Source organism: Coloeus monedula, assembly GCF_965178545.1.
Source record: "Coloeus monedula genome assembly, chromosome: 28".
Classification (NCBI taxonomy): domain Eukaryota; kingdom Metazoa; phylum Chordata; class Aves; order Passeriformes; family Corvidae; genus Coloeus; species Coloeus monedula.
In genome coordinates this window covers 1,410,791-1,434,414 of record NC_138808.1, presented here as the reverse complement: position 1 = coordinate 1,434,414, position 23,624 = coordinate 1,410,791, and the positions used below count along the sequence as shown (strand labels likewise).

Sequence of the window (23,624 nt, the reverse complement as noted above, 5' to 3'; positions counted from 1 at the left end):
ACAACTTGGAATTTGTTCCTTTTCCCCAATTTCTGCACCCGGTGGTTCCTTTCCTAAATCCTGGCTCTGCACCTCCTGCCCTAAACTCCAGCTCCAAAGACTCATCTGCAATCGAGAAATTCAGGAATATTTCAGGATTCGGGGACCTCGGACACAAGAAAATCCCAGGAGAAGCCCTTGGAAAAGGCCACGGAAGCACCTCAGGATCCAGGGAAGCCTCCTGGGTGTTTCAGCAGGCAGGAAATGGGATTGGAGGAGGAATTGTCTCCACACTAATTAATTAAAGGTCTTAATTACAAATCCCATCGTCTCCTGGGCCGGGAGCAGGAAAATGAGGGATGCAGCTCTGGGAATTGCAGCCAAAAGCACCTGAGGAATATTTGGGATGGAGTGAGGAGGGCTGGAAAGCAACGGAATCTTTAAATGGCTCCGTCTCCCCATCCTGCTTCACCGCAGCGAGATGGGAACGCCAAAATATCCGAATTTAGCAAAAAAAACCCCGGGGTTTAGCTCGAAAATATCCAGATTTGACTAAAAAATATTCGGATTTAGCTCAAAAAAATTCGGATTTGGCGAAAAAAATTAAGGTCTAGCTCGAAAATATCCAGATTTGACTAAAAAATATTCGGATTTAGCTCAAAAAGATTTGGATTGAGCTAAAAAAAAAATTCGGATTTGGCGAAAAAAATTAAGGTCTAGCTCGAAAATATCCAGATTTGACTAAAAAATATTTGGATTTAGCTCAAAAATATTTGGATTGAGCTAAATAAAATAAATTCGGATTTGGCGAAAAAAATTAAGGTTTAGCTCGAAAATATCCAGATTTGACTAAAAAATATTCGGATTTAGCTCAAAAAGATTTGGATTGAGTTAAAAAAAATTCGGATTTGGCGAAAAAAATTAAGATTTAGCTAAAAAATATTCGGATTTAGCTAAAAGTATTTGGATTTAGCTAAAAAATATTTGGATTTAGCTAAAAAGTATTCAGATTTAGCTAAAAATACTCGGATTTGGCTAAAAAAATTAAGATTTAGCTAAAAAAATATTTGGATTTGGCAAAAAATATTCAGATTTAGCTAAAAAATATTCGGGTTTGGTTATAAAATACTTGGATTTGGCGAAAAATTATTCGGATTTGGCTAAAAAATGAAGATTTTGCTAAAAATATTCAGATTTTGCTAAAATAAAAGTATTCGGATTTAGCTAAAATACTTGGATTTAGCTAAAAAAATATTTGGGTTTCGCTAAAAAATATTCAGATTTAGCTAAAAATACTTGGATTTGGCTAAAAAAATTAAGATTTAGCTAAAAAAAATAGGATTTGGCTAAAAATATTTGGATTTAGCTAAAAAATATTTGGATTTGGCTAAAAAAATTTAGGATTTAGCAAAAAAAAATACTATTTAGCTTATAAAATATTAGGATTTAGCTAAAAAAATATTAGGATTTAGCTGAAAAATATTCAGATTTGGCTAAAAAATATTTGGGTTTGGCTAAAAATATTCGGATTTGGCTAAAATTAATCAGATTTGGCTAAAATATATTCGGATTTGGCTAAAAATATTTGGATTTAGCTAAAAAATATTCGGATTTAGCTAAAATACTTGGATTTGGCTAAAAAAATACTTGGATTTGGCTAAAAAATATTTGGATTTCCCTAAAAATATTCAGATTTAGCTAAAATACTTGGATTTGGCTAAAAAATATTCGGATTTGGCTAAAAAATATTCGGATTTGGCTAAAAAAAATTAAGATTTAGCTAAAACATATTAGGATTTGGCTAAAGAATACTTGGATTTGGCTAAAAAATATTCGGATTTAGCTAAAAAATATTCAGATTTAGCTAAAAAATACTCGGATTTGGCTAAAAATATTGGGATTTGGCTAAAAAATATTCAGATTTAGCTAAAATACTTGGATTTAGCTAAAAAAATATTGGGATTTCGCTAAAAAAAATTAAGATTTAGCTAAAACGTATTAGGATTTAGCTCAAAAATAGGATTTAAGTAAAAAATATTCGGATTTAGCTAAAAATATTCGGATTTAGCTAAAATACTTGGATTTAGCGAAAAAATATTTGGATTTGGCTAAAAAACATTGGGATTTGGCTAAAAAATATTAAGATTTAGCTAAAACATATTAGGATTTGGCTAAAAAATACTTGGATTTGGCTAAAGAATACATGGATTTGGCTAAAAAATACTGGATTTGGCTAAAAAATATTCAGATTTAGCTAAAAATATTGGGATTTGGCTAAAGAATACTTGGATTGGGCTAAAGAATACTTGGATTTAGCTAAAAAATATTCAGATTTAGCTAAAAAATATTCGGATTTGGCTAAAAAATATTCAGATTTAGCTAAAAAATATTTGGATTTGGCTAAAAAATATGCAGATTCGGCTAAAAAATATGCAGATTTAGCTAAAAAATATTCGGATTTGGCTAAAAAATATTCGGATTCGGCTAAAAAATATTCAGATTTAGCTAAAAAATACTCGGATTTGGCTAAAAATATAGGGATTTGGCTAAAAAATATTCAGATTTAGCTAAAATACTTGGATTTAGCTAAAAAAATATTGGGATTTCGCTAAAAAAAATTAAGATTTAGCTAAAACGTATTAGGATTTAGCTCAAAAATAGGATTTAAGTAAAAAATATTCAGATTTAGCTAAAAATATTCGGATTTAGCTAAAATACTTGGATTTAGCGAAAAAATATTTGGATCTGGCTAAAAAATATTAAGATTTAGCTAAAACATATTAGGATTTGGCTAAAAAATATGCAGATTTAGCTAAAACATATTCAGATTTGGCTAAAAAATATTCGGATTGGGCTAAAAAATATTCGGATTTGGCTAAAAAATATTCGGATTTGGCTAAAAAATATGCAGATTTGGCTAAAAAATATTCAGATTTAGCTAAAAAATCTTCGGATTGGGCTAAAAAATATTCGGATTGGGCTAAAAAATATTCAGATTTAGCTAAAAAATATGCAGATTTGGCTAAAAAATATTCAGATTTAGCTAAAAAATCTTCGGATTCGGCTAAAAAATATTCGGATTTGGCTAAAAAATATTCGGATTTAGCTAAAAACCATTCCGATTTCGCTAAAACCACTCCGATTTCACTCAAACCACTCCGATTTCACTCAAACCACTCCGATTTCACTCAAACTATTCCCATTTCACTCAAAAAATTCCGATGTAACTAAAAAAACAAGGAGCCGGTTGCCCTGGGAAGCCGCTCCTGCAAAGCACCGACACAGAAGAGGCCGAACTCCCGCAGAACACCTGGAAAACCTCTGGATTTGGGGAATCCTGGCAATTCCAGGTGGGAATCTGACCTGCAGGAACCTGGTGACGTCGTTGATGACGTTCCTGAAGACGTACTCGTCCTTCTGGCAGTCGAACCAGCCCAGCTTGGTGATCCTGGCGTAGAGCTGGATCAGCGCCTGCGTCACGAACGTCGCCAGCTTCGGCCTCGTGGCCAGGTAGTTCAGCACATAATTCCCTGGAAAAGAAGGAAAAGATGGAGCTGGAGAGAAAATCCAGCCCTGGGGGGGGAGGTTTCCAGGTGTTTTCCACCAAAGGGAAAAGGAGCTCTGAGGAGGTTGGTTGGAGAGGATGGATGCAGGGAGGTGAAAGGGATATGGGGGATAAGAGGTGAAGGTTGGGGTTTGGTTTGGGAATTGGAGGAATGCAGAGGGTCGGGAATATTTCTCTGCCTGTTTTTAAGGGTTTTTAACCCCCTGAACAACGCTGGTTTAGCTTCAAACCTTGGAAAAAATCACCAACAGTCAGAGAAGAACTGGAAAATGCAGTGGTGGGAATGAGGTGATGGACGACGATGGGAGATTGGCACAGGGTGGAAATTTAGAGGTTTTGGGCTTCTCTTTGTAGTAAAGAGATGAGAGTAAAAAAGATCCAAGTGGAGGATTGTTGTTGTTCTCTAAACCTTCTTCTCCTTCTTCTACCACTCCATGTTGTGCAGTAAAAGTGGTTTGGGATGATGGGATAGAGAATTCCGCAGTTCCTGCCCGTGTTACTGAATAATGGGTAGGAAAGTGAAAATAATGCACGTTTTTAGTAACTATTGGTTAAAATATCTTTAAAAGGCCGTGCAAATCTTGATAATTGGACTCATTCCTACTTTTCTTCCTTCCATGCTGTACCTGGTCACGCTGGTGGCTCTGTTCCTCTGATAAGACTCAATAAAGAACTCTCTGGAAGCACTGAAACTCCAGGAAAAGTCTGGGTTTATCTTTGAAACTCCTTGCAAGGATTTCAGTAAATTCTCTCCCATCAGGAGGGATTTGATTTAGGGCACGGTTCAGTGTCAGGAATTGAAGATGTTGGGAAAAGGTTGGATTTAGCCCTGGAATACAGCTGGAAAAAGGGTGGGATTCCCACCCTCAAACCTCATTTGTTGGCTCCGTCAGCTCCAAAAATCAGGGAATTCTGAAGGTTGGAAAAGCCCTCGAAGGTCATGGAGGCCAACCCCCATCCTCAAGGGCCGCCTCCACTTGCAGGGATGGGGATTCTGCCTGTTCCAAGGCTGGAAAACCCTTCAGATCCCAAGTATTTCCAGAGCTTTCCCTGGAGATGCCAATCTCCCGTATCAATGGTAAAAAGGAAAGCAGGCTGAGGCATTTCCTGCTTCCCTGGAGGATCCAGGAAAGAGCAGGGATGGATTAAATCCCCAAAATCCAAATCCAAATCATATTCCAGACACCCATAAAGGCTTTTCTGCCTTGACCACATCCTTGGAAAAGCCCATTTTGCATTCCAAGGGAAATGTATCAAAGCCACGTGGTTTATTCACCAGACCACGCAGCTGTCATTCCCTTTTATCCCAAAAAATTCTGGCTATCCAGCCTTGAACTCTGCTAACAACACAGCCAAGCCACCCCATCCACAATAAACCTCTGGAGCATCCCAAGTGGAAAACCCACAGCTGGCAGGGAACCTCCCACCCACGGAGAGGAGTCTCTGTGACCAAGATTCCATGGATTTGGTGGGAAAAAATTCCATACTCACGGATATCTATTCGCTGCTCCAGCGGCAGGGGGTTGTTTGTGCGTGACACCAGTTTGGTAAGGCAGGTGGCTGCCAGTAACTGGGAGTAGGAAGACTGGAAAAAACAAAACCAGAGGGAAAACAAACAAATAAATAAATAAATAAATAAAAATTGGAATTTTAATTCATGGAGCAGAAATGGATTTGAAGCAAATTCCATCCCCCCCCCCCCGCCCGCCATGGAATTTAATCCTAAAGTGAAACAAGTTGGAGTCGAGGAAAGGAAGGAAAAGCTTTGGAAGAGCAGAACACCATGGAAGTGCCACTGGAAACTGCCAAAATATTTAAATTTCCTTCCATTCCATGCTGGAATGATCCCTGGGAGCCAAAGGAAATCGATAATTTAAATTAAAAAGCAGCTTCCAGTTGTTATTAAATACAGGTTAAAATGGCTTTCCTATGGATCACTGAGCTAATCCCGGGATAAAAATCACGGAATTCAGCCACCTCAATCCCTTGGTTTGGTTTTTTTGTTTTCCTTCTGACCTGGCAAAGCAGGAGAGAAATCTTTAAAGCATTCCCATTTGGAAAAATAAAGGAAAAATAGCCAATTTTATGGAATTCAACCTGAATCCCAGAGTTGCCCAGGACAAGGGATCAAATTAAGGGATTATCCAAACTCCTTTGGGAAGGGCTGGGACTCCCTGACTCGGATTTCTTGTGCTATTTATCAACTGCATGGGAATTCCAGGATCCTGGAATGGTTTGGCTGAGAAGGGACCTTAAATCCCATCCACTTCCAATCCTGACACCTCCCACTACCCCAGCTTATCCCAACCTGGCCTTGGACACCTCCAGGGATCCAGGAGCAGCCCCAGCTTCTCTGGGAATTCCACCCCAGCCTCTCCCCACCCTCCCAGCCAGCAATTCCATCCCAAAATCCCACCCTAATCCCCACCCTGTGCCGGCGGGAAGAACAACCAGAAACCCCAATTCCAGCTTGGAAGCTGCAATTCCACCTCCAAGCCCGGCTGCCCGGAGCAGGAACCGCCTCGCTCGCATTTCTCACGCCCTTTATGAGCACCAAAAGCTGCGCTCGGGGCTGGGGGCAATTCCCTCATCCAGGGCTGGAATTCCAGGCTTTTGGGGGATCCCTGGGGATGCACTCACGCTGCCTCTCTCGAGGAGCAGCTGGCACTTGCTCAGGCAGTCGGGGCTGTTGGTGAACTCCACCAGCGCCTTCTCGGCCTGCAGGCGCGTGGCCGTGTCCGTGGTCTCATAGAGCTGCTTGCACAGGTTCTCCAGCTGGGCCAGGCTCTGGAAAACACGGAAAAATGGCATTTGGGCACACCTGGAAATGTAGGGAGAGCTAAAAATTTAGGGATGGAAGGGATGGAAGCTGAGTGCTCTGCACTGTCACCCCGGTGTTGTGTTTGTGCACGCACAAATTGAGCTTTCCATAGCTTCTCCTTTCCCTTTCCTTTCCCTTTCCTTTCCTTCCCTTCCTTTCCCTTTCCCCTTCCCTTCCTTTACCTTTCACCTTTCCTTCTTTTCCCTTTCCTTTCCCTTTCCTTTCCCTGTTGGGGGCCCGCTGTAACATTTCCCCTTTCCTTCCTTTCCCTTTCCCTTCCTTCCCCTTTCCCTTCCTTTCCCTTTCCCCTTCCTTTCCTTTCCCTTTCCTTTCCCTTTCCTTTCCTTCCCTTCCCTTCCCCTTTTCCCTTCCCCTTTTCTTCCCTTTCCCCTTCCCTTTCCCTTCCCCCTTCCCAGTTCCCCCTTTCCCTTTTGTTGTTCTGTTGGATTTATGGAATTCCCTGCAGGGGAATTCCTCTCATTTTCACCTTTTCCATGGAAAAACAGACTGGTTTGGTTTGGAAGAACCTTAAATCCCATCCATTCCCATCCCCTGCCGTGAGCAGGGACACCTCCCACTATCCCAGGTTATCCCAGTCTGGCCTTGGACACTTCCAGAGATCCAGGGGCAGCCCCAGCTTCCCTGGGAATTCCATCCCAGCCCCTCCCAGCCAGGAATTCCTTCCCGAGATCCTGAACTTCACACTGTCAAATTCCTCCCAAACTCAGCTCGTGCTCCCTTTGCACGGAGCCATAAAGGATTTCATGGAATCACGGAACGGTTTGGGATGGGCATTCCCAATTCCCACTGTCCCTCAGCACCCCAGGACAGCGGCAGGAGCTCCCCCTGAACCTCCTCCATCACCGCATCCCAACCCCCTGGAGCAGGAACGGAAGGAGAAGGGGATGGAGCCTCCCTGGATGCCTCCAAAGGGATTGAAAACCACCAGGCAGATCCCGAGTGCTCAGACAGCCGGAAAACATTCCCAGGAAATGGGACCGGGGCCGATGCTCCCCCCCGGTGACACCCGAGGTGTCCCAGTTCAAGCGCGGATTTGCAGCTGGATACAAACATTCCCTGGGGATTTTCCTGCTGGATTAACGAGCAGCTGTTCCCACCTGGAGCTTTCCAGGGGGGATCATTCCAAGCTGGGAATTTTGGGCTTTTCCAAAAACCAGGATAGCGCTGGCTGTGGGATTTCTTTTCAGGAGAGGTTGTTTGGGATGAGGCTCCGGGATGAGCCGGCGGCTGCAGCAGGGAACATTCCCTACACGGCAATTCCAGGCCAAAACCACCGGGAATTTGGGATCTGTGCTGCCAGAATAACCGGGAAACACGGAGAGGGACCCTCTGGAATAATTCTCTTCTTTTTCATCCCATCCCAGAGCTGTGATTCGTTGTTATTTTCATTTGTTTGGGAATAATCTCATGGAAAATGTTGCTCCAACAGCTTCACTTCCATTCCCTGGCCCGCACAGGAATCCCTGGGAAGCAGCTCCACCTCCTCAGCAGGAGAAGGATGAAGCACATCCCACAAATTCCAACAATTCTGGGACAAAAACCCCCAAGTTTTTACAATTTTCCAATCCCTGTGCAGGAATTCCAGGAGAAACCTGGGAATGGGGCTTTCCCTGCAGCCATTTCTCTTCCCACTTCCAAGGAACGATTCCCAGCGATTCCTGACTTGGAAGCCGCTTTTGTGTGACACTGGCAGGGACAAAACTCCCTTGTTTGTGCCTGATCCGTGCCAGCCTTCCCATGGATCCCGGGAATTAACTCCCTCGGAGCCACGGGAAAAACAGGGACACAATTCCCAAAGGCAGGAACAATCCACGTTCCCTCACAAGGGAACTAAAGCCCGGAATTCCCGTGGAAAACATCACAGGAAAAGCAAGGAATTATCCAGGAGTGAATCCAGCAGGGAAGGAAAGTGCTGGATTATTCCCAGGGGGATTCAAATCCCAGGTTTTAGTGGTGTGTCCCTGATTTCCTTCCACAGGATTCCTCTGGATACGGAGCTCGGAGGGAGCTGTGGGATGAGGGGAATTTAAGGACACGTGGAAAAAGCCCCAAATCCCAGGAGAGCAGCTCCGAGGGAAAGCTGAAATCCCTGGAAATTTGGGGAGGTTTCATCCTTAATTTCCATTAAATTTCCATCATTTTATTTGTTAATTTCATGTGCACAAATATCCAAGGGAAAAAAACCCCACCAAATTCCTGCTAACTGCAATCCAACCAAAGAAACCCCGACGAAAACTCCAATTTTTGGGAATTCTCACCAACAAATTCCTTCACTTTCTTCCTGACTTCCTTATTACAACCAGGCAGAGCAGCTGAGCTTCCCTGATCCTTCATTCCATGAAATTTTCAGGATGTTTGAACCCCACCAGGAGCATCTGAGCCAGGCTTATTCCAGGCTGGAATGGGCAGGAATTGGGGTCATTCCCGGTGCTCCCTGGGCAGGTCCCGCTCCGAGATAAGAGCGGCACTGCCGGGACGATTGTGCCGGAGGGAGCTCTGCGGGACGCAGATAAGGAGAGGACGGGGAGCCAGCAGGGCTTGGGAGCCTCCGGAGCCTCTGGAATATCTGGAACCTCTGCCCACAGGGAAAACCAGCCCTGGATACAATTCCAATGAATCCAAAGTGGTGCTGGAGAATTCCAGGATGGTTTGGGTTGGGAGGATCTTAAATCCCGATGCCGACGCTTTCCACGATCCCAGATTATCCCAACCCGGCCTTGGGCACTTCCAGGGATCCAGGGGCAGTCCCAGCTCCTCTGGGAATCCCATCCCAGCCAGGAATTTCTTCCCACCATCCCATAAATTTCCTCTCTTTCAGCACTGGCAGTTTTTCCTTATCCTCCAATATTTTATGCCTAAGGAACATCGACCAGGCTGGGATTGCTGGGAATGTTCAGCTGGAGAAGGGAAATTCCAGGGAGAGCTCCGAGCCCCTTGCAGGGCCTGAAGGGGCTCCAGGAGAGCTGCAGAGGGGATGGAGGGACAGGACCCAGGGAATGGCTTCCCACTGGGAAAGTGGAAATTTGGGTGGGATATTGGGCAGGAATTCCTTTGGGAAGGAGTGAGGTGAGCACTGGGAATCATCTCCACCTCCCTGGGGCTGGAAGGGAATCCAGGAATGAGCCTTTTCCAGCCTTTTCCAGCGGGGTGTCCTTGGACTGTAACTCCTGCAATCGCTGGGTCCACAAACAGGGCACAGGAATTCCCACAGGAATTCCACCTCAACACCGGGATGGGGCAGCATGGGGCTGAAGTCTTGGAAAAGACCACCTGGAATTACTGGATTTGGTTTTCTGGTCAAGCAGAAAACTTGATGGTGCAACCTCTGGAAAAGCCGGAATTGAACCCAGAGCCCCCTGGATCTCCTTCCTGGCTTCTCCCTGCTCTTCATTTTCCAAGGAATTCGGACTGTTGAGGTGTCAGATCCCTGACTTCCCTATTCCCAGCAGCCACCTCAGCCTGAAAATCATGGAATTTGGGTTGGAAAACACTTCCAAGATCCAAATCCAAGAGTTCTCCCTGCAGTGCCAAGGCTGCCACTGAACATTCCCAAAATGCCACATCCAGGTGGATTTTAAATCCCTCCAGGACATCCTGGTACCTCCCTGTATCCCAAATTTCCTTCATTTCAGCTTCCAGGACATCCTGGTACCTCCCAGTATCCCAAATTTCCTTCATTTCAGCTTCCAGGACATCCTGGTACCTCCCTGTATCCCAAATTTCCTTCATTTCAGCTTCCAGGACATCCTGGTACCTTCTCCCTATCCCTTTCCAGCCAATGGAAGTGACCATTTTTAATCATTCCAAGATTTCCCAAATCCAAGGCAAAGGAAACACCCAGCACAGCCCCAGGATCCATCCCTATCCCAAAGAGGAATATCTCCATGGAATTGCATCCCACCTTGGGGCAGCAGCATGGAAATCACGTCAGGAAGTGGAATTCAAAGGAAAAATGGGAAAATCTGCTTCCAAAGGGGAAAAAAAAAAGGGATTTATGACCCCCCCTTGCCTCCTCCGCTCCAAGGAGGATCAAGTGATGCTTCCAAAACTTGGAAAATCCCAAAAATATTCATTCCAAGAGCTGTTTATTTGCAGAAAAGTTGGTGCTGGAATAATTTTCTGGAAGGATTTTCCTTCCCAGGCACCCGGATCATCTGATCCCACTCTCCTGCATTCCCATCACTGCATCCTTTGTTCCCAGACATTTCCCTTTGGAGAGCCAGGGAAGCAGCTCCGAGCGCAAAATTCCCACCAAAACCTGCAGGGAGCACTCAAAATTCCCAGAATTTCTGATTTTTCAGGATGAAAATGAGGTCAAGTCCATTAAAAAAACGGGTTTGGGCTTCACCATTCCAGGTAAAATCCGTAAAAAATGGGTTTGGGGCTTCTTCACACCGGGAAAAATCCATCAAAAATTAATTTGGGCTCCACTGTTCCAGGTAAAATCCATGAAAAAATGTTTGGGCTTCATCACACAAGGTAAAATCCCTAAAAAAATGGATTTGGGCTTCATCATTCCAGGTAAAATCCATAAGAAGTGGTTTTGGGCTTCTTCACTCCAGGAAAAATCCCTAAAAAAATGGATTTGGGCTCCACCACTCCAGGTAAAATCCATAAAATTTTTGGGAGCTTCTTCACACCAGGTAAAATCCATAAAAAAATATTTTTGGGCTTCACCAAACCAGATACAATTCCATAAAAAAATCTTTTAGGGCTCCAGCACATCCGGTAAAATCCATAAAAAATGAATTTAGGTTTCATCACACCAAATAAAATCCAGGAAAAATCTTTCTGGGCTCCACCACGCCAGGTAAAATCCATGGAAAATCTTTTTGGGCTCCGCCAGACCAGGAACAAATCCCTAAAACTGGATTTGGGCTCCAACACAACTCCCAAAGTTCCTCTGGGAATATTTGCCACCCAAAGCGAAGCTCTCAGGAAGCAGCAGCAGGATTTTCCCAACTTCCCAAACCCTGCCCGGCTGCTGCCAGCTGGGATTTATTCCCAAATCCCTGTTCCCATTAAACCAAGATCCGTTCCCAAAGCTTATCCCATAAAAACACCTCTGCACTGCTCGCTCTGGAGCCAGGCTGGGGTTGCTGGGAATGTTCAGCTGGAGAAGGGAAATTCCAGGGAAACCTTGGAGTCCCTTGCAGGGCCTGAAGGGGCTCCAGGAGAGCTGGAGAGGGACTGGGGACAAGGGCTGGAGGGACAGGACCCAGGGAATGGCTTCCCACTTGGAAAGGGGAGATTTCTGTGGGATTTTGGGAAGGAATTCCTGGCTGGGAGGGTGGGGAGGGGTTGGGATGGAATTCCCAGAGGAGCTGTGGCTGCCCCTGGATCCCTGGAAGTGCCCAAGGCTGGGTTGGGATAATCTGGGACAGCGGAAGAACTCCTTCCCAAAATCCCATCTAAACCTCCTCTCTTCCCGTTCCAATCCCTTTCCCCTTTTCCCATCACTCCAAACCCCTCCCCAAACCCCATCCAGCTCCCGTTTTCAGCTCCGTTTTTCCCACACCGCAATTCCCGGAACCGCTCCGGGTGCTGCGAGTTTGCAAATCCCTTTTCCAGCCGTGGAACATCTCCCAAAGTTCTGCTGTTAAACTTTAACCCCGCCGAGCACAACAATCCCAACCCCTCCAGCTCCAACTTCCACCTTGCTCAATCCAAGATTTAACACGGAAAACCCGGATTTGAAGCCGAGTTCCGGCTGCATCCCGAGGAAAATCGGGATTGTTTCCCTACAGGAAAATTCTGGTTTATCATGCAGCAATCCCTCTCTTCCCATGGGATCTTTTCCCTAGACACAATTCCCAACCACATTCCCGGCCAACCTGCCTCTCTCCCGGGTTAATAAACTGCTCACCCTCGTGGCTCCCGGGATTGATTTATTCCCAAAGTTCCAGGGATAATAAATAACTCCCAGGCATTCCAGTTTATCCACGTTTATCCAAGGTTTTGGCCTCCATGCAAATCCAGCGCCGGCTCAACCAAAATACGATGCAAAAACCACCCCCAGCTGCGCCTGGTTCGACTTCTGCTGCCTCCGACAGCGGCGGCAGCGGCTCCTCACGGGGTCTGGGGTCCCTTCAGAGGGTCTGGGGTCCCTTCAGAGGGTTTGGGGTCCCTTCACAGAGTCTGGGGTCCCTTCACAGGCTTTGGGGTCAATTTCAGAGGCTTTGGGGTTCCTTCAGAGAGTCTGGGATCAATCTCAGAGGGTTTGGGGTCCCTTTCACAGGGTTTCGGGTCCCTCTCAGAGGGTTTGGGGTCCCTTTCACAGGGTCTGGGGTCCCTTCAGAGGGTTTGGGGTCAATTTCAGAGGGTTTGGGGTCCCTTTCAGCAGATTTTGGGCCCTTTCCAAAGGTTTAGGGTCTCTTTCCAAGGGGGTTTGGGTCCCTTACAGAGGATTTTAGGTCCATTTCAGAGGGTTTAGCGTCCCCTTCAGAAGGTCCAGGGACTCTTCAAAGGCGTTCTGGGTCCCTTTCAAAGGTTTTAGAGCAAATTTCAGAGGGTTTGGGTCCCTTTCAGAGGTTTTAGGGTCCCTTTCAGAGAGTTTTGGGGTGCTCTCAGAGGGTTTAGGTCCCGTCGAAAGAGCTGAGGGACCCTTTCAAAGGGTTTTGTGTTCCTTCAGAGGGGGTTTGAGCCCCTTCCTTGGGGTTTTGGGTGCCTTTCTGAGGGGGTTTTGGTCCCACTCCGAGGGTTTTAGGTCCCTTTCAGAGGGATTTGTGTCTCTCTCAGAGAGTTTAGGTAATTTTCAGAGAGTTTAGGTAATTTTCAGAGGGTTTAGGCAATTTTTAGAGGGTCTGTGGACACTTTCCATGGGGTTTTGGGCCCGTTCAGAGGGGTTTTGGTCCCTCCACTCCAGCCTGGAAGCCGCTGCCGTCCCTGACTTCCCTCCCGGCTCCCGCCCCACGAACCTCTCCCCTCCAGCTTTCACTCCGAACACTCATTAAACACCTTCCCCCAACTCCAGGTCTCCACACGGCTGCAAAACGCTCCGGACCCCGCTGGAATACGATCCAAACACATCCCAAGGATCCCCACAAGGACGCGAATGCCAACAGCGGGACCAGGGAGCTGATCCCCCAAAAACCCCGGGTGAGAGGAACAGGGACAGCGGCTGACAGCGGGGGCCTGGCTGCTGCTTTCCGAGGGGAAAACCGGGATTTGAGCGGCCTTTTCCCAGATATTGCCCTACCGGGACCCCACAGCGGCGGCGAGAGAGGGGGCAGAGAGATGTGGGGGGACACAGCTGGGAGCAGGGAGACCCAGCGGGGACACGGGTGTGGGACACGGTGGGGACGGGGACACACGGCGGGGGGACACCGGGAGGCACCGGCGGACACGCGATGGGGCCGGGGGGACACGGCGTGGACACGGGGGACACACGACGGGGACGGGAGGAGCCGCCGGCGGCCGGGGGGAATCCACGGTGGGGACATAGGGACACACACAGGGACACACGGCGCGGACACCGGGACACGGGGGGACACCGAGAGGCCGCGGCGGCGGCGGCGACACCTCCTCAGCGAGCGGGGCCTGCGGGCCGCCGCCGCCTGGGCCGCGCCGGGCCTGGCCGGGCCTGGCCGTGCGGGGCTCGGCCGCGCGGGGCGGGGGGGCGGCGCGGGGCTGCCGGGAGGGCGGCGGGCGAGCCCGGAGGAGCCCCGCGGCGCGGCCGGCGCTCACCTGCACATGATCCGCCATCTTGCCCCATTCATGCTCCGCTCGCGCCTCCGCCCCCGCCTGCGCCGGGCCCGGCGCCACCGCGTCCCCCCGCGCCGCCGCCCGCACCGCGCATGCGCCGCGCCGGGACGCGCCCCCCCCGCCGCCCGGGCCCCGCCCCCCGCGCGCGGCCCCGCCCCTCCCGCGCATGCGCCCGCCGAAGGGACACGCCCCCCGCGCCCGCCCCGCCTATCCGGCGCCTGCGCGCGCCGAAGGGACACGCCCCTCGCCGCTTGAGCCACGCCCACAAGGCGGTGGCCACGCCCCGCGGGGTGCGCGCGCCGCTTCAGGCCACGCCCCGCCCCCGCCCAGGCCACGCCTCCTCGCCCGTGCGGGGCCTGCGCGCGGCGCCGGGCCACGCCCACAGCGCCCGGGCCACGCCTCCGGTGCGCGCGCGGCGCGCGGCGTCTGACGTCACGGCGGCGGCGCGGCGCGGGGGAAGGAGGGAGGGGCGCGAGCGGGGTTTGTTGACACGGCCTTAAAGGGGCCGCGCACCCCCGCGACAGCGGCGACAGCGGCGACAGCGGCGACACCACTGTGACCAGGGTGACCAGCACGCCCACTGCCCCCAGTATAACCAGTGCCTCCAGTGTCACCAGTGCGACCACTGACACCAGTAGGGCCAGTGCCCCCAGTGCCCCCAGTATAACCAGTGTCACCATGTGACCACTGACACCAGTAGCACCAGTGCCCCCGGTGCCCCCAGTATAACCAGTGTCACCATGTGACCACTGACACCAGTAGCACCAGTGCCCCCAGTGCCCCCAGTATAACCAGTGTCACCATGTGACCACTGACACCAGTAGCACCAGTGCCCCCAGTGCCCCCAGTATAACCAGTGTCACCATGTGACCACTGACACCAGTAGCACCAGTGCCCCCAGTGCCCCCAGTATAACCAGTGCCCCCGGTGCCCTCGGTGCCCCGCCCCCAGGCCCTCGCACCAGTGCTCCCAGTTACCGCAGCCCAGCCCCAGTGTCTGCCCTGCCCCAGTGCTCCCAGTTCCCCCATCCCCCATTTCCCTCCCCGCGCTGCCGCAGCCTCAAAACCTCTTCCTCCTCCTCCTCCCCCTCCTCGCCCTCACCTTCCCCATTCCCCCCCCCTCCCCCCCCATGGCTCCACCGCCAGCACTGGGAGCACTGGTTTGGACTGGGATGCTGGGCAGGGGCACTGGTGGGAGGTCGCCGCCCCCCGGGGCACCCCCGGGACCATTTCCCAGGTGGGAAAAGCCTGGCAGGGCCGTGGCGGGGCTGCCCAGCGCCCGGTGGCCTGTGCCCAGTGCCCTCCCCTGTGCCCAGTGTCCTGCCCAGTATCCTAGCCGGTGACCAGCGTCTTTGTCCAGTGTCCTGCACCCTGCCCAGTGCCCGGCATCCTGCCCCAGTGTCCTGCAACTGTGCCCAGTGCCCAATGCCCAATGCCCAGTGCCCAGTTCCCAATGCCCAGTGCCCAGTGCTCTGCCCCATTCCCTGTGCCCAGTGCCCAGTTCCCGGTGTCCTGCCCAGGGCCCAGTTCCCAGTTCCCAGTGCCCAGTGTCCTGCACCTGTGCCCAGTGTCCAGTGCCCTGCCCATTCCCCATTTCCCAGTTTCCAGTGCCCAGTGCCCTGCCCATTTCCCAGTTCCCAGTGACCAGTGCCCATTGCCCAGTGTCCAGTGCCCTGCCCAGTGCCCTGCCCAGTTCCCAGTGCCCACTGTCCTACATATGTGCCCAGTGTCCAGTGCCCTGCCCATTTCCAGGTGCCCTGCCCATTTCCCAGTGCCCATTTCCCAGTGCCCAGTGCCCAGTTCCCAGTGCCCAGTGCCCACTGTCGTGCACCTGTGCCCAGTGCCCAGTGCCCTGCCCATTTCCCAGTTCCCAGTGCCCAGTTCCCAGTGCCCAGCTCCCAGTTCCCAGTTCCCAGTTCCCAGTTCCCAGTGCCCAGTGCCCAGTTCCCAGTGCCCTGCCCAGTGTCCAGTGCCCTGCCCAGTGCCCAGCAGCACCACAGGGTGGCACGCGGGCGTGTCCAGCAGTGCCACACCCACCTGTCCGGCGGTGCCACGCCCGTGTCCCTGTCCCCGCGTGGGGACCCACAGGAAGCCACCGCCAGCGGAGGAAACGGCGGAGCCCGAGCTGAGCACGTCACGAGCTGAGCCGGCCACGGTGGCACCGGGGAGGGGACGCGGCCCCGAGGGACCCCCGGGGGACACTCCGGACACTCCGGACACGCCGGACATGCCGGAGGTGCTCGGATGGAGGAGCCGGTGGTGAAGCAGGGCGGGATCTACCTCCAGCTCCAGCAAACCTTCGGGAAGGTCAGGGGGCTTCGGGGGGTCCTGGAAAGCTACGGGGGCGTTGGGATGTGGGGTCCGGGGGTGAATCCCATGGGAATGGGGTGATCCCACCCGCTGGATGCTCAGTGTCCCTTCAGGCAGCGCGGGGGGGAGGGGGAACGGGAGGTGCTGGGGGTGCTTTGTAGGGACCCCCCAAGAGAGGCTCTGCAGAGCTGCGGGTGACAGATGTGACCCCAGAGCCGAGGGGTGACAGATGCCACCTCCAGAGCCACGCTGGGTGACGGATGTGACCCCCAGAGCCACAGTGGGTGACAAATCCAACCCCCAAAGCCAGGGGGATGAGGGATGTGACCCCCAGAACCACAATGGGTGACAGCTACAACCCCCCCCAGAGCCACGGGGTGACAGATGTGACGCCCGGAGCCACAACGGGTGACTGATGTGACCCCCCAGAACCGGGGGGGTGACAGATGCGTCCCTGAGCCCCACGTTGGGTGCTGGATGTGACCCCCAGAGCTGCCTTGTGTGACAGACGGGACCCCCAGAACCACAATGGGTGACAGCTACAACCCCCCCAGAGCCACGGGGTGACAGATGTGACCCAAGAGCCGAGGGGTGACAGATGCCACCTTCAGAGCCACGTTGGGTGACGGATGTGACCCCCAGGGCCACGCTGGGTGACGGATGTGACCCCCAGAGCCACGGGGTGACGGAAGTGACCCCCAAAGCCACATCTGGTGGCAGCTCCGCCCGGGGGGTGACAGCTGTGGCCCCCAAAGCCACGCTGCTTCCGCCGCTCATCGAGGCCGGGGTTGGGCAATGGCTCTGAGGGGAAGGAGCTGAGGGGCCTCTCCTGCTCCTCTCCCGGGTTTTGCTCCCCGTGGACCCCATCCCGAGGGGATCCACGCCACGGGAAGGGCAGCGATCCCAACATCCCATCCCGGGAAAAGGGAGCCGTGTCCCGGCACGGCCCGCGGGCCCCGGAGCTGCCGGGGAGGATTCGCCGCCGGTTTTGGGGCTGACTTCCCCTGCCCCCACTTCCCCTCTGCTGTGGGGCCTCCCACGCTCCGGGGCCCGGAACTGCTGCTCCTGCCAGGGGAGAGTCGAAAAGTTGGGGTTTTTAGGGAAAATGGAAGGAAAAAGGAGCTGGAAGTTGTTCAGGGCTGTGGGCACAGCTTGTGGGGGGCTGCAGATGGGGGGTTGGGATTGGAGTTGGGATTGGGTGAGCCTGGGATGCTGCTGGTGCTGGAAAGGCCTTGCTGCATGCCAGGGATGTTTATCCAGGGATTCTTAAACCCCAATTTATCTCACCCCCACCTTCAGCCAGTCCTGGCTGCGATGCGGGACCCTGCAGGGCTTTGCACCCTTGTCCTGCCTTGGGGTCCTGCATGATCGCGAGGGGATAAAAATTCCTGGAAGGATAAAACCCTCCTGGGAAGGCAAAACCCCACTGATTCATTCTCCCCACGGCAGAAATGGAAGAAGTTCTGGGGTGTCCTGTACCGGGAGAGCTCCTGCTCCACGGCCCGCCTGGAGCTGCTGGAGGGCTCGGGGCCGGCGGAGAGGCCACGCAAGGCCGAGGGTGGCCGGCGCCTGGTCCGGCTCAGCGACTGCGTCCACGTGGCCGAGGCGGGCGGCGATGCCACCTGTCCCAAGGACACCGTCCCCTTCCTGCTGGAGACCACGGACCGGCGATTCCTCCTGGCTGCCGACAGCGCCGAGGCGGCCGACTGGATCCAGAGGCTGTGCGAGCTGGCGTTCCCGGTACACGCCGGGAAAAGCGGGATAATGGGCTTGGGAAAGGTGGGGTCCATTGGGAGGGATGGGACCCCTCACCTGCGCGCTTTCCCCGGGCAGAGGAGCCGGGAGGAGCCGGCAGCGGCCAAGGAGGGCCCGCCGGGCTCGCTGGGCACCGAGGGCGAGTTCTCCATGGAGGAAAATTCCCTGTACAGCTCCCGGGGCAAAGGTAGGAGGAGTGGGGAAGGAGGAGTGGGGCTGGGGCTGCTGCGTGGGAGGCGAAATCTCCTCCCCAAAAACCGCTTCCTGCTGCGGTTGGCGGCGCTGGCTGTGCTGCGCTATCAGCAGTGGCCGGAGCTGTCCAGCCCTTATCAGCCGGACACCGCTGCCCCGGCTGGGGGGTCACCCTGGCCTCTCTGCGGGGTGGGACACGTGTCCAATGTCCACCCTGTCCATCCCCAGCTGGCCTGGAGCAGGTTGCCCTGGCTTGGGAGGGTCACCCACAGTCCTTCTTGGGGTGGCACACGTGTCCAGTGTTCACTGTGTCCATCCCCAGCCGGCCTGGAGCAGATTGCTCTGGCTTGAGGGGTCACTCTGGCCCCTCTGTGGGGTGGGACACGTGTCCAGTGTCCACCCCGTCCATCCCCAGCCGGCCTGGAGCAGGTGTTTGAGGTGACAGTGAGGGTGACGCCGTCGTCGCAGCGCTGCCGCCTCCGGGGCCGCTGCATCCTGCGGGCCGGCGAGGAGGCGCTGGAGCTGCGGCACCTCCAGAGCCAGGAGATCCTGTACAGCTGGCCCTACCGCTTCCTGCGCCGCTTCGGCCGGGATAAGGTCAGTGGGGTGCGGGAAGGCCGGGCTGGCCGTGGCCGTGGCCGTGGCCGTGGCGTGGGGACTGACCCCAGCCCTCCGCAGGTGACCTTCTCCTTCGAGGCCGGCCGGCGCTGCGCGTCCGGAGAGGGCAACTTCGAGTTCGACACCAGGCAAGGCAACGAGATCTTCCAGGCCATCGAGGCGGCCATCGACGTCCAGCGGGGCCGGGGGGCCGAGGGGCCGCGCTGGGGGGGCCCCGCGGACGAAGCCCCACGGCCGCTTGACCACGCCAGGACGCCCAGCTGGGCACAGGGCCACGAGGAGCCCAAGTGCCCCTCTGGGGAGGGGAAGGTGCCCAAAGGGGAGGGGAAGGGGGTGAAGGCCAAAGCGGGGATGCCGCCCGGGGCTGGGGAGCCCTCGGGGCCCTTCCAGGCGTCGCGGGGTGCGGATTTTCCCTACGCCGAGCCCTGCGATTCCCTGCGCCGCGGGAATGCGCCGGCGGTGCCGGAGAAGGGCTGGAGGCAGGACGGTGCCAAGGTGGAGTCCGAGTACGCCGTTCCCTTCGACACCATCGCCAAGTCCTTCCTGGCGCGCCAGCTCGGCGGCCTGGGCTGTCCCCAGGAGGGGCTCCCCGAGCCCCCGAGTGGCACCAGGGAGGCAGAGAGGGGCCGGCAGCCCCCCGGCCGCCCCACTGCCCCCAAACCCGAGCACATCTACGACGAGCCCGAGGCTCTCTGCGCCCTCTCCGTGTACGACGAGCCCGAGGAGGTGAAGGGGGAGGCGTGGAGGCTGCAGGCGGCCCCCGAGGAGCCCCCCGGGCAGGGCTGTCCCTACAACCCGCAGCGCGATGACTACGCCGTCCCCAAAAGGCCCGTCCCGCTCCGCCAGCCCTTCCTGCTGCAGGGCAAGGAGTGGCTCGGCGACAACGAGTACGACAACGTGGCCCTCAAGGGGGCCAAGAAGAGGAACCTGCAGTGAGCGGGAGCGGGGGGACGGGAGGAGGGGACACCCCAAATGCCCCGATCGGGCTTTACCCCAGCCCCGGCTGGGCTGAGACCAGCCCAGCTCAGCGCACCCATGGCTGGGGAAGGGGGCACGGGGACACATCTGGGCAGCGGTGCGGCACAGCTGGGTGGTGGCAGGGGACAGCTGGGCAGCGCTGGGAGCGGGATGCGCCCACTGGAGGGCAGTGCGAGCCCGCCGGACGGGCGGTGCCCGGGCAGGGGTCCCCCCGCAGCCCCGCAGCCGCAGCCCCGGGACCCCAAATCCCGCTCCTCACCCGGCGCAGCCTCGGGAGCAGCGGCTCTGCCCCCCACACATCCCCCGGGATGCACTTCCAGAGGCAGCTGGGGCGGGAATGGGCCTGGGATGCTCGGTTGGCGCACTTCGGCAGGGATGCGCATCCGGAATCCCCCGGGATGCAGCTCCCACCCCATGGGATGGACGATGCTCATCCCCAGGCATTCAGATCCCACAGCCGAGGCCCGCTGTGCCCCCAGTGCTCCCAGTGCTCCCAGTACGTTCCAGTGCCGTGGCAGGGCCAGGTCCTTCCCTGTCCGAAGGTCCCTCCAGCTCCTCACTCAGCAATCCCACAAATTCCCGCTGTTCCAGCCACACTTTTGTTTTTAATTCCTGTTATAGCCCCCCTTTCCAGCCCCTCTGGATTCCAGATGGAATACTGGGCTTTATTTTCATGGAGATTTTCACGGCTGGCTCCAGTCCTCCCAGTACAAACCAGTACAAACCAGTGCACGGCCTCTGGGTCATCCTCCCTTTCCTCCTCCTCCTCTTCCCAACCACCTCCAGCCTTTCCTTGGATACATCCAGCCCCTCAACCAGACCCATCCCAATTCCCCATGGGTATTTCCCTGGCACCTGGATCCTGCTGGGACCCTCCATGGACACCTTGGACCCCCCCAGCTCCATCCCCACCCCGGAGAGACCTCGGGATCCCAGTTCCTCACCACCCCATCAGGTTTTCCATGGAAAGCGCAGATATGCCATGAATTATTTATAACCTCTCCCAATCAAAGGGAGCGCTCAGGTGCTCCGGTTCATTTCCTGGATCCCGCGAATCCAAAGGGCGGATTTTAATAAGGCAAATTAAGTGCTTTTAATGAGAGACGCTGATTAAAGCTCCGTATCCATCGCTGCATCCCGGGCGGGATTGAAGGGAATGGGATGCGCAGGTGGGATCCCGCTCCAGGTGGGAAAAACACCTAAAATTGGGCCCGAATAAAGAAAAATCCCACATTTCCAGCACAGTTTTCCACACAGGACCAAGGAAAATCATTGCCGTGCCCTGGAAGGGGTTTGGGAGATGCTTCCCATCCTTTCCCAGACCCATTCCCATGGAAAAAAGGGGCGGTCCCTGTCCATTCCCGGGGCTGGTTCCCATCTCCGGACTCAATCCAGGAGCATTCCCGAGCTGGAGCCAGGGGGACTCCTGGCATTCATCGGGAATCGATCGCTTGAGCACATGTTATTATTAATTAATTAACGCTCATTAGGGGGTTATTAATTATTCATCAGAGTTAACACAACCATCCCTCCGCCAGCCCAGCTTCCCGCTCCGTCCCTGCTCCTTCCGCCGTTTTCCTTCCTTAACCAAAGGGTTGGAAACACTTCCCATGCTTCGCTTCCCGATCCTGTGGGAAGCCAGGCTAACGAGGGATCGCCGGGAACGGCCCTATAAAAACATGGAAAGACTTCCCAGGCTGCACTTCCCAATCCTATGGGATCTGTAGCGGGCAGCCAGGGATCACTGGAAATGGCACCGATCAAGTTTTAGAGGCAGCAGCAGAGATTGGGGGAAATTCTGGGAATTTTGGTGCTGGAATTGCATCCCCTGCCTGCGCCATCCCCATGGATGCGGCTTAGGGTGGAAAAGGGGACCTGGCCTGGAGGATAAGTCTGGGTGAGGAGGATTCCAAGCTGGAAAAACCCTTGGAAGGGCTCGGCGAGGGGCTGGGCTGGGCTGGGAAAAAAATCAATGGAAAAGAGGGAGGGAAGAGATTAAAGCCCAAAGCTCCAGACAAATGGAGAGATTTAATCTGATTTGGGAGTTATTGTCCTCATCGAGTTATGTGATTATGAATCATTTAGAAGCAGGGATAAGCAAAACAGGGATTTGTTCCGAGCTCCGAGGGGCTCCCGAGCCTCTTCCCAGGAGAGGAGCAGGGGCAGAGCCGCATCCCGGGATGGAGAAGGGCACGGAGCAGCATCCCGAGGGAAAGCCGGGCTGGGGAGGCTTGGAGGGGCAGAGCAAGGAATGAGGGGTGTGGGAGTCTTTGGGATGGGAAAATAGGGATTGGGAATGACCAGGAATGCAGCCCTGGGGCGGAAAACCGGGAGGATCCCAAGGGAAAGGTGGGCTGGGAAGGGCAGAGCGAGGAAAGCGGGATAAGGAGATCTTCGAGATGGAGAGGATGGGGAAGGGATCAGGGATGCAGCCGTGGGGCAGAAAAGTGGGAGGATCCCAAGGGAAAGGTGGGCTGGGAAGGCTTGGAGGGGCAGAGTGAGGGCTGTGGGAATCTCTGGGATGGAGAGAATGGGAAAATTGGGATTGGGAATGGACCAGGGATGCAGCCCTGTGGAGAAAACAGGGAGAATCCCAAAGGAAAGGTGGGCTGGGAAGGCTTGGACGGTCAAGGCACGGAAAGAGGGGTGCAGGAATCTCTGGGATGGGGAAAACAAGGAACAGACCTGCTGCAAACCGGGATGGGGACGCTTCCCAAGGCCTGGACATGCCACTCCCGGGCATTTTTCCCATTTTCCCCGTGGCTCCGCACACCTCGTGGAGGCAGCTCGTTTTCCCATTAGTGTCTCCTTGGATTAGGGATGCGCTCGCTCTCCCGCTCCGGCCGAATCCCAGGCGCCAGCAGGAGCTGCAAACTGCGTTAGGGCCGTGCCGAGGAGCCCCTAACGGCATTAGCGGGGAGCATTAGAGGTGCTGAGTGACAAGGAGCTCATCAGGCCGGGATTGATGGAAATCCCATTCCCGGAGCTGGCAGGAGCAGGGCCCTTCATTCAGGAAAAATTGGCTAATTGGGAAGGTCTGGATTCTCTCCGCCTGTCTCGTTCCCGGAGCTCCTCGGGATGTGGGATGAACGGAGGTGAGGAGAAAGTGGAGGTGGTGGAGCGGGGGGAAAGCTCCTAAATCCACCCATCCTATTTTTCCCTGCCCTTTTGGCGGCTTGAGGATTCCCAGACTGGTCATTCCTGGAAACTGCAGCATTCCAGATCCAGGGAAAAGCAGGTTCACGGCTACTGGGCTCTTTCCTGCCCTGGGCTGCAGCAAAATTAATTGGCAATCACCGGGAGTCCACACGGCCGGACTTTGTTGGGAAGGAAGCCGTAAAAGCTGCGCGTCCGCAGCCGTAATTCCTTCATCCCACATTGATCCCGCGGCCTCTGCTGCCCACGGATCGGCCGGGGGCGACGTGCTGGGCATCGATCCCGGGCACCTCGGCCAGCCCAGAGCATCCCCGATCCCTGCCCGTTCTGGGAGTGATTCCCAGCGTGATCCCAGCCCGGAGCATCCCTGACCGTTCTGGGAGTGATTCCCAGCCTGATCCCAGCCCGGAGCATCCCTGGCTCCTGCCCATTCTGGGAGTGATTCCCAGTCTGATCCCAACCTGGAGCATCCCTGATCCCTGCCCGTTCTGGGAGTGATTCCCAGTCTGATCCCAGCCCGGAGCAT

At 54.2% G+C, this 23,624-nt stretch overlaps 2 protein-coding genes across 3 annotated transcripts in view; one reads left to right on the top strand and one right to left on the bottom strand.

Moving 5' to 3' along the window:
- Window positions 1-14,170, bottom strand: part of XPO7 (exportin 7) — a 61,488-nt gene extending 47,318 nt beyond the window's left edge. For both annotated transcript variants that reach the window (XM_082298415.1, XM_082298416.1), the window contains exons 1-4: window positions 14,073-14,170; window positions 6,185-6,331; window positions 5,036-5,129; window positions 3,343-3,509 (exon numbers count right to left, since the gene is read on the bottom strand). In XM_082298415.1, the coding sequence (XP_082154541.1) occupies window positions 3,343-3,509; window positions 5,036-5,129; window positions 6,185-6,331; window positions 14,073-14,090 (426 nt within the window). In that variant the 5' untranslated portion in view covers window positions 14,091-14,170. The remainder of the gene's footprint in view (window positions 1-3,342; window positions 3,510-5,035; window positions 5,130-6,184; window positions 6,332-14,072) is intronic.
- Window positions 14,171-16,333: 2,163 nt separating this feature from the next.
- Window positions 16,334-19,900, top strand: DOK2 (docking protein 2; the record flags this gene model as incomplete). Its single annotated transcript, XM_082298219.1, has 5 exons — window positions 16,334-16,396; window positions 17,849-18,139; window positions 18,233-18,341; window positions 18,762-18,943; window positions 19,025-19,900. 5 exons carry the CDS (start codon window positions 16,334-16,336, stop codon window positions 19,898-19,900), a joined length of 1,521 nt encoding a protein of 506 aa, XP_082154345.1.
- Window positions 19,901-23,624: the final 3,724 nt, after the last annotated feature.